The sequence below is a fragment of the Schistocerca americana genome, chromosome 1 (genome assembly GCF_021461395.2).
Source record: "Schistocerca americana isolate TAMUIC-IGC-003095 chromosome 1, iqSchAmer2.1, whole genome shotgun sequence".
NCBI classification, from domain to species: Eukaryota; Metazoa; Arthropoda; class Insecta; order Orthoptera; family Acrididae; genus Schistocerca; species Schistocerca americana.
The window spans coordinates 379350865-379364470 of NC_060119.1; the positions used below are offsets into that span (position 1 = coordinate 379350865).

Consider the following 13606-nt stretch of genomic DNA (forward strand, 5'->3'; position numbering starts at 1 on the left):
TCATGCAGGATATCACTCTACCTCCAGCAAGATCCTCACTTGCTACACAGACTGTACAACCTTGTAAACTATTACACCAGTGGTGGCAGGCCACATCAGTAGCAGTGCCGGTAACCATATTTTAAATGTTGCTTCCTTTGCCAAGTATGCAGCAAGTGCCACCATTGGTGCACACAAAGCCACAGGTGCAGGAAGAAGAGGCACTTGTGAGAGGTACGTTATAGCAGTTCCAATGCAGATACATCACAACCTATAGAAGTGTACCAGGTGAGTGATAAATCTACAGAACTGTGAATTTCTAAGGATGCAAATGTCATTACGTGTATTCAATGGCAAACACCCTTTGAAATTACTTCTGCATCCTTGCTAAAACAATCTTCTTGTTTCAGTTTAGGGGCACCGCCCTTACAGGTATCTGAGACGAATCTGTGAGCCAATGGATGCCATCAAATGTGCTCTTGTTAGGAAAAGTTCCTTTTTACTTGATTACAACAAAGTCCAGGAATTTTCTTGTGGTAGCTGATCCCACAGTGGACCACATTTTGGGACAGACTCTTTTTGTATTTCTGGATTCACGAAACAGGAACAGAACTAAAATTCAACCTGCACAAGTGTTCTTTCAGGCAACTGGCCACGGCAGATTTGGGTTCAGCCTCTCAGCGAGGGACTCGAACAGGCAGAGGATTGTGTTGTGGCCACCACCTACATGGAAATGATGTGTGAAACAGCACCTAATGCCTCCTGTGGTTTTCTAGCAACTTACAGGACCAATGCAGGTGAGGACTACAGCCCAGTAGAGCAGTTTCACAGCTGCCCTCATCACACCCACTTCAACATGCTGCGCCCCCTGTCAACATCCATAATCTGTGACGCCACTCATTTCTGGGTGAGTACTCTCAGTGGGAGCCCGTGAGTTTGGACACTACCAAACTGGGATCCGCAGGACATTCTCCATCTGCCACAGGTCCATGAAGTACAACATGGCCTTCACCCACAGACCTTTGCAACACCACCAACACCTCCTTCAGACCATGCATCACCTGCATTCTTCTCCATTGTGATCACTGCTGGGGGAAGGGGGAGGGAAAGAGATGTAGTGGCATTACCCGACATTACTATGAAAACCAAGTAGCTGGCACAACATTCTTGTCAATTGCTGTGGCACCACTCGTTAGACAGTGCTTGTTATCAAAAGCACGCTCTGACAAGACCGAGCAAGAATCCAGCCTATAAGCTGTACCAGGGCCAGCCTGAAGCAGTTGCGATGTGCTTTGTGCAGTGTGCATTAGTGTGCTACCAGTTTATTTTAGGTGCTGCTGCTGCTATTGTGGACTCTGACACAGGTGGATGTTGGATATGGCATGGATTATAGTTTGCTTTTGAATATGGACTTAAGTTAACTTGCACTGTTTTCGAGAAACATCCTATGCATACATCTCTTGTAAATAAAATGAGGTGAGAAAAAGATACCAACAGACGTGCAATACATCCTAAACACGCAAAACATCACTCTGGCTCTTTAGCTTATGCTGTCACAGAAACCTCATATGGAAACTTCAGCTGGAAAGTAATGCAGTTGGTTAATACACTTTCCAAGGATGTATAAATGGTTATGTAACAATCCTGTAATAATAGTTTGACTACTATCAAATTAAAATGGACTATGGAATACAACTATTTGTTATGAAGCTACCCTCCTAAAAATACCTGTAAACTTAATAAATCAAATTACAGAGGCAGTAGTTGACCATATTTTTATTCTTTTATTAATCACATTTAGCTACAGTTCCTACAAGAAGGTAGTTTCTTGAACATTAATTGGTTTGTTACATGCACAATTTAAGAAGAATTCTAATAAACTAATATCATATTTCAAGTTAAAAGACAAAAATAAAGCAATTATATCTTACCAGGTCAGTAACTCCAGCAAATGCAAAAATAGCTACAGCAAGATGAAATTCTGATTGTAGAACAAGATATCCCAAATATGGTGCAGCTGCAATGCGGAATAGGCAGAGTAAATTTGGTATTGTGAGAACATTTTCCTTCTGTAAAAACATTAAGTTACCTTTCAGAAGCATAACATAAATTTACAAACCATAAGATGTCATTACAACAAATTAAATTAAGCAAAAATTTCAGCATATAGAAAATCAGGATTCTAGAAACATAGACTACAGCTGCAATAATGTAAAATAAAAATGTAGAGGAACAGCAAAATACGCTGCAGGTATGAGGAAACCAAAATGAAAGGAAAAACTCTATGGAACGAGGTTACTGTTAAAGCAAAGTAAAAGTTTAAGTTAACAAATAGAAAAATGGTAAATTAAACAAAACAATTGGAAAATGTCTCCAGGAGGACAAAAGATGGTATACCAAAACTTTGGTAATAGAAACAAATGAAAACAGAACAGAAACCCAGAAACCTGTCTGGAAAGAAGGATCAATCCCCACAGCTATTACGACAGTATAAAAAAAATAAATTAAATAAATAAATAAAAATTATATAATGCGGAATAGGCATATATATATATATAAAAAAACAAAGATGATGAGACTTACCAAACAAAAGTGCTGGCAGGTCGATAGACACACAAACAAACACAAACATACACACAAAATTCAAGCTTTCGCAACAAACGGTTGCTTCATCAGGAAAGAGGGAAGGAGAGGGAAAGGCAAAAGGATGTGGGTTTTAAGGGAGAGGGTAAGGAGTCATTCCAATTCCGGGAGCGGAAAGACTTACCTTAGGGGGAAAAAAGGACAGGTATACACTCGCACACACACACATATCCATCCGCACATACACAGACACAAGCAGACATTTGTAAAGGCAAAGAGTTTGGGCAGAGATGTCAGTCGAGGCAGAAGTAAAGAGGCAAAGATGTTGTTGAAAGACAGGTGAGGTATGAGTGGCGGCAACTTGAAATTAGCGGAGGTTGAGGCCTGGCGGATTACGAGAAGAGAGGATATACTGAAGGGCAAGTTCCCATCTCCGGAGTTCTGACAGGTTGGTGTTAGTGGGAAGTATCCAGATAACCCGGACGGTGTAACACTGTGCCAAGATGTGCTGGCCATGCACCAAGGCATGTTTAGTCACAGGGTGATCCTCATTACCAACAAACACTGTCTGCCTGTGTCCATTCATGCGAATGGACAGTTTGTTGCTGGTCATTCCCACATAGAAAGCTTCACAGTGTAGGCAGGTCAGTTGGTAAATCACGTGGGTGCTTTCACACGTGGCTCTGCCTTTGATCGTGTACACCTTCCGGGTTACAGGACTGGAGTAGGTGGTGGTGGGAGGGTGCATGGGACAGGTTTTACACTGGGGGCGGTTACAAGGGTAGGAGCCAGAGAGTAGGGAAGGTGGTTTGGGGATTTCATAGGGATGAACTATAAGGTTACGAAGTTTAGGTGGACGGCGGAATGACACTCTTGGTGGAGTGGGGAGGATTTCATGAAGGATGGATCTCATTTCAGGGCAGGATTTGAGGAAGTCGTATCCCTGCTGGAGAGCCACATTCAGAGTCTGATCCAGTCCCGGAAAGTATCCTGTCACAAGTGGGGCACTTTTGGGGTTCTTCTGTGGGAGGTTCTGGGTTTGAAGGGATGAGGAAGTGGCTCTGGTTATTTGCTTCTGTACCAGGTCGGGAGGGTAGTTGTGGGATGCGAAAGCTGTTTTCAGGTTGTTGGTGTAATGCTTCAGAGATTCCGGACTGGAGCAGATTCATTTGCCACAGAGACCTAGGCTGTAGGGAAGGGACCGTTTGATGTGGAATGGGTGGCAGCTGTCATAATGGAGGTAGGGTTCCTTGTTGGTGGGTTTGATGTGGACGGACGTGTGAAGCTGGCCATTGGACAGATGGAGGTCAATGTCAAGGAAAGTGGCATGGGATTTAGAGTAGGACCAGGTGAATCTGATGGAACCAAAGGAGTTGAGGTTGGAGAGGAAATTCTGGAGTTCTTCTTCACTGTGAGTCCAGATCATGAAGATGTCATCAATAAATCTGTACCAAACTTTGGGTATGCAGCCCTGGGTAACCAAGAAGGCTTCCTCTAAGCGACCCATGAATAGGTTGGCGTACGAGGGGGCCATCCTGGTACCCATGGCTGTTCCCTTTAATTGTTGGTATGTCTGGCCTTCAAAAGTGAAGAAGTTGTGGGTCAGAATGAAGCTGGCTAAGGTAATGATGAAAGAGGTTTTAGGTAGGGTGGCAGGTGATCAGCGTGAAAGGAAGTGCTCCATCGCAGCGAGGCCCTGGACGTGCGGAATATTTGTGTATAAGGAAGTGGCATCAATGATTACAAGGATAGTTTCTGGGGGTAACAGACTGGGTAAGGATTCCAGGCGTTCGAGAAAGTGGTTGGTGTCTTTGATGAAGGATGGGAGACTGCATGTAATGGGTTGAAGGTGTTAATCTACGTAGGCAGAGATACGTTCTGTGGGGGCTTGGTAACCAGCTACAATGGGGCAGCCGGGATGATTGGGTTTGTGAATTTTAGGAAGAAGGTAGAAGGTAGGGGTGCGGGGTGTCGGTGGGGTCAGGAGGTTGATGGAGTCAGGTGAAAGGTTTTGTAGGGGGCCTAAGGTTCTGAGGATTCCTTGAAGCTCCGCCTGGACATCAGGAATGGGATTACCTTGGCAAACTTTGTATGTTGTGTTGTCTGAAAGCTGACGCAGTCCCTCAGCCACATACTCCCGACGATCAAGTACCACTGTCGTGGAACCCTCGTCTGCCGGAAGAATGATGATGGAACGGTCAGCCTTCAGATCACGGATAGCTTGGGCTTCAGCAGTGGTGATGTTGGGAGTAGGATTAAGGTTTTTTTTATGAAAGATTGAGAGGTAAGGCTGGAAGTCAGAAATTCCTGGAAGGTTTGGAGGGGGTGATTTTGAGGAAGAGGAGGTGGGTCCCGCTCACCCTCTCCAAACCTTCCAGGAATTTCTGACTTCCGGCCTTGCCTCTCAATCCTTCATAAGTATCATTTGGTGCCTAAATAAATTCTTCCAGACTGTGAGGCCCTGGGGTATTTGAAGGAGCGCACCACGTAATTTCATCATTCCACTGCTCTCTGATTCAGATGCACTGGTACCCTCGCTGTGTTTAACAGGTGTGGAAGAGCCGGCTCTACCCACCAGGCTTCAGTCTTGTATGCATATGATATGGAGCAAACTGTCAGAGTTGGGTGATGGGAACTTCACTCACCTTCTGAACCCAAGAGTATTTTGGTACATGGGCACTCAAACTTGGAAACCCTGTTGTGATTTTGGTCTATTAGATGACAGTGTTAGAGAGGAAGCAGGTCTGATCAATTGGGGCCAGCTGGGTGGCACTTGCTTAACACATTGACTGCCACGTGAGCCAATGGTGGCTCACAGTTACACGGATTGTGACGTCACGTGAGCCGTATTTGGTTCACATATACATTGTACTGTGGGCCGCATGAGCCATAACTGGCTCACATGCAGAGTTGTGTTTAGAAGCCTTGTGAGCCTCACAGGGCTCACAGATAATGCATTTCAACTATGGGTTTAAAAGTGGTGGCTCCACTGAACACTCTCATGCTCATAGCGCTCAATATTTTTACAACTGGTAGCCATGGTGATTCCTAACTTCAGCATACTGTTAAATGGTACAGAAAGATCATTTTCGAAATCTTTTTTGGAAAATATTTGTAAATGCTCAAGTGCTGTACAACTTGGCAAACAAAGGATCAAAGCCTCACATGCAAATAATTCCTTTCAGGGGGCACTTTATTCTACAGGTATTGAATGCCAAAGATTCACAACCATGAGCAACACTACAACCGTTTCATAAAGATAACAGTCATGGGCTGTTATAAACACCTGCAAAGAACAGAAGAAAGAAAGGATGCTGCTAAGAAAGTGGAGAGGGTGTGCACTAAATGTAATAAACGTGACAGTTTTATGTGCAATGAGTGTTTTAGTGACATTGACAATGCTGTGTTGAAGAAGTAGAATATTCTACGATCTTTATTCATGAACATTGTCAGACCAAGTAAAAAAAAAATTGTAAATAATATTATATGTAGCTAATATAATCAAATAAAGTAAGCGTTTGAATCATTTCTTGAAAAATAATTTTTTTATACCTATGTGGTTTTAAATCATTTGTACTACATGTGGCTCATGTGGCCACATATTATAATTGTGTTAAAATGTTGTTGTTGGGCCAAATGAGCCATATATGGCTCAAGTCTATCATCAGTCTAGATCAATCATAAATTGGCATTTTATCAAGTAACTTAATTCTACATGTTCAAAAGAAGACAACCGATGGAAAAAATCAATTTGGCTTCAGAAGTAATATTCTTGATTTCAATGTGGCAGAGCAACGCATCGTCCAAATTTAATCATGGCAGTCAATGTGTTAAGGTCTGTCTCACATGCTGTGGTCATGCCATTCAGAGAGCAGCAATATCATCTCCACACACTTCCTTGTGGGTGCTGGCCAACTCATTGCTACATCTGCTAGCTGGTGACTTACGTTGCTCCTCCTTGGAGGAGCTCACCCTTTTTAAAAGCATATGTTGTGTAGAGCTGGGTAATGGATCGATCAGTGGAACTTGTATGAGGACCTGTGGATGCAAATATAAACCTGCTACGGCCATATTTCTTCAAAATTTATCAGCTGTTAACTGAAAGAAATTAGTTGCAACACACATGCTCATTCCTATGAAAACCTCACAAACATAAGAAAATAATCTTACAGAAAATATTACAATGGCTAGTTAATATGTAATTTTCCTGTAACACTATTTTTGGTTCTTGCTTTTCAAAAAAGAAACACAAAAGTGACTTCTTTTTTGCAAATGGATGTCATTTAGCTAAACATCCAAAGAGAAAATGATTAATTTTTGTAAATAAATTTCCTGGTTTCACATCATAGTAATATACAATAAACATCACCTAAGAAATTTGCTAATAAGCTAACTTTGTTTTGAGATTTACTTTGCATAATAAAAATGACTTAATTGTCATTGATATTAATATATGGAATTTCACTGAAAGCTTCTTGTGAAGTTACATAAATGTTTATTCTACATTCTGGAATGTGTGAATAATAGATCACGCAAATGTGACACGAATAATCACGAGTGCAACTAGACTTCCTTTTCCAGTGTGAAAACAAACTGAAGATCACAAGCAGTAAATTAATTTCTGTGGCATTTCATAACAGTCAGCTGAACTGATCAGATTGATGTATGCACTAACGTACCACTTCTGGGAGGTGAGCCTGCCCCACATGATATACACCTCACAGTTCAATGATGAGAGCTGGTGATCTGGCTAGTTTGGATGTGATTTTTAGGGAGTTTCCCACATCCGACTACCAGGCTGGTACCCACATCCTACCTCAGGTACACTCTATGCACACATTTAGAAAATGTTCTCATACTTGAACATGAGCTTTACTCTAGACCCAGACAAATGGGTACACAAATTCTGTCCTGGAAGGTGTGGTGGCATCAGGATGGGTAACTGGCCACCAACTGTCACTTACATTGCCAAAGCCTGTACAACAATGCTGAACCCACAGAAATGGGAAAAGGCGAAGAAGGAGAAGAAGAAGAAGATCATATCAGTCAATGAGTACAATTATGACATGTCAGAATCATAATCAAACTTGTGACAATAAATGAATCTTTAATTTCCCTTCCCATCTGATTGAAAAATCTTTCTTAAATCTGTTGCTGCCCATTTTACATGTCCTATCACGTCATTTCCTTCTTTTTGTTGTCTCCTCTTTATTTTTTGATGAAGGCCAACACCAAAACCATGACTATAAAATGGAATTATAATTAACATAAAAATAAATAAGTTTTTCAGCAAGTACTGCTCTCACTTACCTAAGTTTAGTGATTTAGTTTTGTCATGACCAATCTATGAAAAGCAGCACAATTTTAAATACAATTAGCTATTACTCAATTGAAATTGTTACTCTTAAGCTGTTCAATTAGTGATGTTGGACCAGCGTGGTTCATTAAAACTGGGAGTCAAACCACACCAGGTCTTTACCTTCCATGGGCAATGGTGAACCAACTGTGCCGTGTTCTTGCCTCACAAACAAAGTTGTATATTCAATCTGAACTCCTTTCCAATCCTGGTCATTTCTATTCATACTTAAGTGTTTTGTGACATACTGTCAAGTACACAGTGTCTTTTGTACAATGATTTTACAATGATGTGTATTACAAAGTGGACAATAATAAAATAACAACAGTTGTTCTCTTGAAAAATGGGGAAATATATAAATATTTGGATTCAGAATTACAAATTATTTGAGAATAAAGGAGATGATTCACTGAAAGGCAGAAGCACTGTGTTGTCAGTAGGTACACAAACGAAAGTTCAGAGCTTTGCTAGCTTTTAAAATGAACTTCCTTTTTCAAGCTTGTAGAAGAAATATGCACACAAACACACATATACTCTCACTCACATGCACATGCCTGTCTCCCTACATTGTGCTCAGTTTACTGCCAGCTCTTTCCTGGCCCACACTGAGTGCACTGAGGTAAGGTGGTATGTGTGGGGGGAATAGGGGTTGAGATAGGTGTGAGGCAGTGAGGTGGTTGGGGAAAGCACTTAGTGGCTTGTAGGAGAGTGCAGAGCTGCCCGTGGGCTAGCTAGAGGTGCAGGTAGAGGAGGCGTGTACACACACACGCACCCTCCCTCCCCCCCCCCCCCTCACACACACAAACACACTACTGGGTGGGGGGGACATCGAGTTACCTTGCTGGTGGTGGTGGGGAGGATCCAGATGGCACCAGTTGTGAAACAGCCATTGAAATCTTGCATGTTCTGCTCTGCTGCAAGTTGTACCACTGGGTGGTCCACCTTGTTTTTGGCAACAGTTTGGTAGTAGCCATTCATTCTGGTTGACAGCTGACTGCTTGTCGTACCAATGTAAAGCACTGTGCAGTTGGTATATATCATGGCTGCATTCACAAATGGCCCAGCCTCTGATAGGGTAGGATAAGCCTGTGACGGAACTGGAGTAGGTGGGGCTGAGTGGGTGGATTGGGCAGGTCTTGCATCTGGATCTTTCACAAGGGTATGATCCCTGTGGCAGGGGACTGGGGGTGGGAATGACATAGGAATGGACTAGGGTATTGTGGAGGTTGTGTGGGCGGCGGAACACCAGATTAGGAGGGAACAGAAGTATCTTAGGTAGGCTGTCCCTCATTTCAGCGCTCAATGATAGATAATCAAAGCCCTGATGAAGGCTGTTGTTCCAGTGCCAGGTGGTATTGGGTGACAAGGGGGGCACTTCTTTGTGGTTGGTTCCTTGGATGGATGTGAGGATCAGGTGTGTGCGGGGATATGACATGGGAGATCTGTTTGTGTATTAGGTCTGGAGGGTATTGTTTGTCCGTGAAGGCCTTTGTGGGGCCTTCAGCATACTGGGTGAGAGAGTTCTAATCATTGCAGATGTGTCTGCCGCAGGTGGCCAGCCTGTATGGAAGGGATTTTTGGGTGTGGAAGGGGTGGCAACTATCAAAGTGCAGATTTGATGTGGTGGGTTTGTTGTGGACCGAAATGTAAATGGAACCGTATGAGAGGAGGTCAACATCTAGGAAGATGGCACAGTGGATGGAGGAGGACTGGGTGAAGTGGATGGAGGAGAAGGTGTTGAGATTGTGGAGGAATGAGGATAAGGTGTCCTGGCCTTGAATCCAGATTATAAAGATGTCATCAATAAACCTGGACCAAACCAAGGGTTTGGAGTTTGGAAAGCTATGACTATTTCCTCTAGGAGGCCCACGAAGAGGTTGGCAGAGGATGGTGCCATGCGGCTGCCCATGGCTGTCCCACGAATTTGTTTGTATATCTTCCCTTCAAAGAAGAGGTAGTTATGGGTTAGGAAGTAGTTGGTTAGTCGTACGAGGAATGAAGTGGTGACTCTGGAATCTGCAGAGCGTCGAGAGAGGTAGTGTTCAATTGCAGTAAGGCCATGTGCATGAGGGATGTTAGTGTATAAGGAGGTTGCATCAACAGTGACGAGTATGGACCCGGGAGGTACGGGTGTAGGATGACGGAGAGCTGGGCAGGAAGTGGTTGGTATCTTTAATGTGGGAGGCTAGGGTTTTGAAAACTGATTGTAGATGTCGGTCAACAAGGGCCAAGATACTTTCTGTGGGGGCACTGTAACCAACCACGATGGGGCACCCAGGATTGTTAGGTTTGTGGATTTTGGGAAGCATGAAGGAGGGTGTGTGGGCTGTTGTCTGGGTGAGTTGGAGATGTACTCAGGGGAGAGGTTCTGGGAAGGGCCTAAGGATTTCAGCGGGGATTGGAGGTTATGTTGGACTTCTGGGATGGAGTCACTTTGGCAGGGCTTGTACATGGAGGTGTGAGACAACCAGCGGAGGCCATTTGCCACGTAGTCACTGCTGTTCATCACAACATTGGAAGGACCTTCGTCTGCCAGGAGGATGACCTAGTCAGGATCCATTTTTAGGTTATGTAGTGCAATTCTTCCTTATGCTGAAAGGTTGTTGTTCTTAGGGAGGGATCTGGGGAAGGATGGTGACGCCAGGTTGGAAGTTAGGAATTCCTGGAAGGTGACCAGGAGATGTTTAGGTGGAAGTGTGGGAGGGGTCACAGTTGGCTGGTAGTACAAATTGGGACATGCAGGGTTCAATGTTACAACTGGATTGGCTTTGGTTGGAGGGGTTGGTGGCAAAGATGCAGAGTTTGATTTTCATTATCAAGTTTCACCTGATGAACAGCTTCAAAATGTTCTTGACCATCATTAACTCCTGCTTAAGGGAACCTACTGTAGTGGAGCAACGTTATGATTCTACAGAAACCAAATAGCTGGTGCAATATTACTGTCAACCTCTGTGGTGTCACTACAAAGAGGGTGCTCATCATCAGGAACACTGTCAGATGAGATCACACTAAAATCCTGAATATGAGATGGCCGTGATTCAGTCTGAAACAGTTGAGAAGTGATCTATGGAGTGCACAATGAGTGTGTCATTAGTTTGATTATGAGATTACATTGTAGACTCTAATGTGGTGTGGACTGGACTTTGCTTTGAAATACAGACTTAAGACAGATTGTGCTGTCTCTGAGGCACATTCTGTATATATGTTTTGGTTTAAATAAACCAGGATGAGTCCCCACTAGTTTTGTGTGTAGTTCACTTTTATGAAATATATATTATAATTATTATTTTAATGATAAGATGCATATAAAATCTTATATTGAAGATATATCCACACTGGAATTTAATCTGCATGGTCAGTTCTACTCATAGCAAATTTTAGTCCCGTCTATTTAATTTGCTCAATCTTGGTTTTGCTATGAAAGTGGAAAAAACATAAGTTGAAAAGACAGGTGACTCAACAAGGAATTCTTTTCCTGTCAAATCAGTCAATATACAAAATTGTTAAGGCATTCATGGCCGCTTGTTGACAAACTGCCTGTTGGCTTCTGTCTCGGGTTCTTCGGTTGATGCTCATCTGCTGATTTATCTGACGTTCCACTAGCATGAGTGTCTGGCATTGTCAAAGTTTCACCTTCCATTGCAATGCTGGCAAAACATCCAAAAAATCATCTGACGAACGTTGGCTGAAGAACTCAAGACAGAAGCCAACAGGCAGTTTGTCAGTCAATATACCGGGTGGTCAAAAAGTCAGTATAAACTTGGAAACTTAATAAACCACGGAATAATGTAGATATAGAGGTACAAATTGACCCACATGCTTGGAATGACATGGGATTTTATTAGCATAAAAAAAAAAAAAAAAAAAAAAAAAAAAAAAAAAAAAAAAAAAAAAAATTTTTTACAAAATGTCCAACAGATGGCGCTGGACAGCAAAACGTCAGTGACTGAGCATGACAATAGTGTATAAAAGGAGCTGTATTGAGAGAGAGAATCAGTTGCAGCATGTTGACGTTACCTGAAAAGGTGCTTTTAGTGAAGCTGTATTATCAGAATGGGGAATGTGCTAGTTCAGCGTTACGATCCTATCACCATAGGAAGGGGATTTGAATGGGTAAATGTCCGCTGACAAATGCAGCTGTGGCGAGAATGATTTCAAAGTTCGAAGTCGCAGGTTGTTTAGATGACAGACCCCATAGTGGCCGATCGAGCACAAGGCGTAATGCTGCTGAGACAGTTCAGGAAGAAACGGAGACTGTAGCGGGTTCGTCTATGCACAGGGAAGTCAGCACTCTTGTAGTCGCACCGGCATTCCATACACTACTGTTTGGTTGGCACTTAGGCGTACCCTCTGATTCTATTCATACAAAATCCATCAGCATCATCAACTGTTAGCTGGCGATTTAGTGAAGCAGAGAGCATTTGCGGTGTGGGCATTTCAAAAGATTTCAAAAGATGGCGGAAGATGACGATTGGTTGAGTAACGTGTTGTGCACCGACGAAGCTCATTTCACACTCTGAGGGTCTGTCAACGCCCAAAATTGCAGAATTTGGGCTACCGAAAATCCTAGAACTGTCGTGGAAACCATTGCATGACAAGAAAGTCACAGTATGGGTTGGATTTACCACATCTACTGTTATCAGGCCTTTTTTCTTCGAGGAAATACGTGATTCTGGTTTTGTAACTGCTACCGTGACGGGTGAGAGGTACGCTGATATGTTACAGAATCTCATCACCCCCAGCCTGGCTGATAAACACCTGCTGGAACGTACGATGTTCATGCAGGATGGCACTCCACCCCATATTGCTAGATGCGTGAAAGATCTCTTGCGCGCATTATTTGGTGATGATTGTGTGCTCAGCCGCCACTTTCGCCATGCTTGGCCTCCCAGGTCCCCAGACCTCAGTCCGTGCGATTATTGGCTTTGGGGTTACCTGAAGTCGCAAGTGTATCGTGATCGACGGACATCTCTAGGGATGCTGAACGACAACTTCGAATGCCAATGCCTCACCATAACTCTGGACATGCTTAAAGTGCTGTTCACAACATTATTCCTCAACTACAGCTATTGTTGAGGAATGATGGTGGACATATTGAGCAGTTCCTGTAAAGAACATCATCTTTGCTTTGTCTTACTTTGTTATGCTAATTATTGGTATTCTGATCAGATGAAGCGCCATCTGTCGGACATTTCTTGAACTTTTGTATTTTTTTGGTTCTAATAAAACCCGACAGTCGGCAACAGAAACCAAAACATTGCTTTAAAACAAGCGTTCAGTGCATTGTGTTGTGGAATGGGAAAAAACCGCAAATTGGCGTTCATAAGAAGAAGAACAACACCAAAAATGCAACAGGAGCGTAATATGTAGGAAATTGTCCACGCAACCTGCCACTGATGATGCCTTGCAGAAAATAAAGGCGAAACGCGTATGGCACTAAAATTGTGTTTTATTCAGTTGCTGTCAGACGGTCCATAAGTAAAAATTATTAATATCCCATAAAAACAATAGCAGACTTTATGATTCAACTATAGCCCACTGAAATACTGACAGAGAAGGAAATAAGAATCATAAGTAAACTGGATATGAAAGTCAGGCAGACAAGATGAGTAACATGCACAAAGATAAAGGAAGGGCCAAACAAAATTTAAGGATGGTTTAGAAAAGAACATGAAACTACACATGCTT

General features: G+C 42.8%; 1 protein-coding gene across 3 annotated transcripts in view; it reads right to left on the reverse strand.

Moving 5' to 3' along the window:
- Positions 1-13606, reverse strand: part of LOC124601003 (probable cardiolipin synthase (CMP-forming)) — a 97049-nt gene that overhangs the window by 44507 nt on the left and 38936 nt on the right. For all 3 annotated transcript variants that reach the window (XM_047136210.1, XM_047136209.1, XM_047136211.1), the window contains one exon: positions 1911-2048. In XM_047136210.1, coding sequence (XP_046992166.1) covers positions 1911-2048 — 138 coding nt within the window. The remainder of the gene's footprint in view (positions 1-1910; positions 2049-13606) is intronic.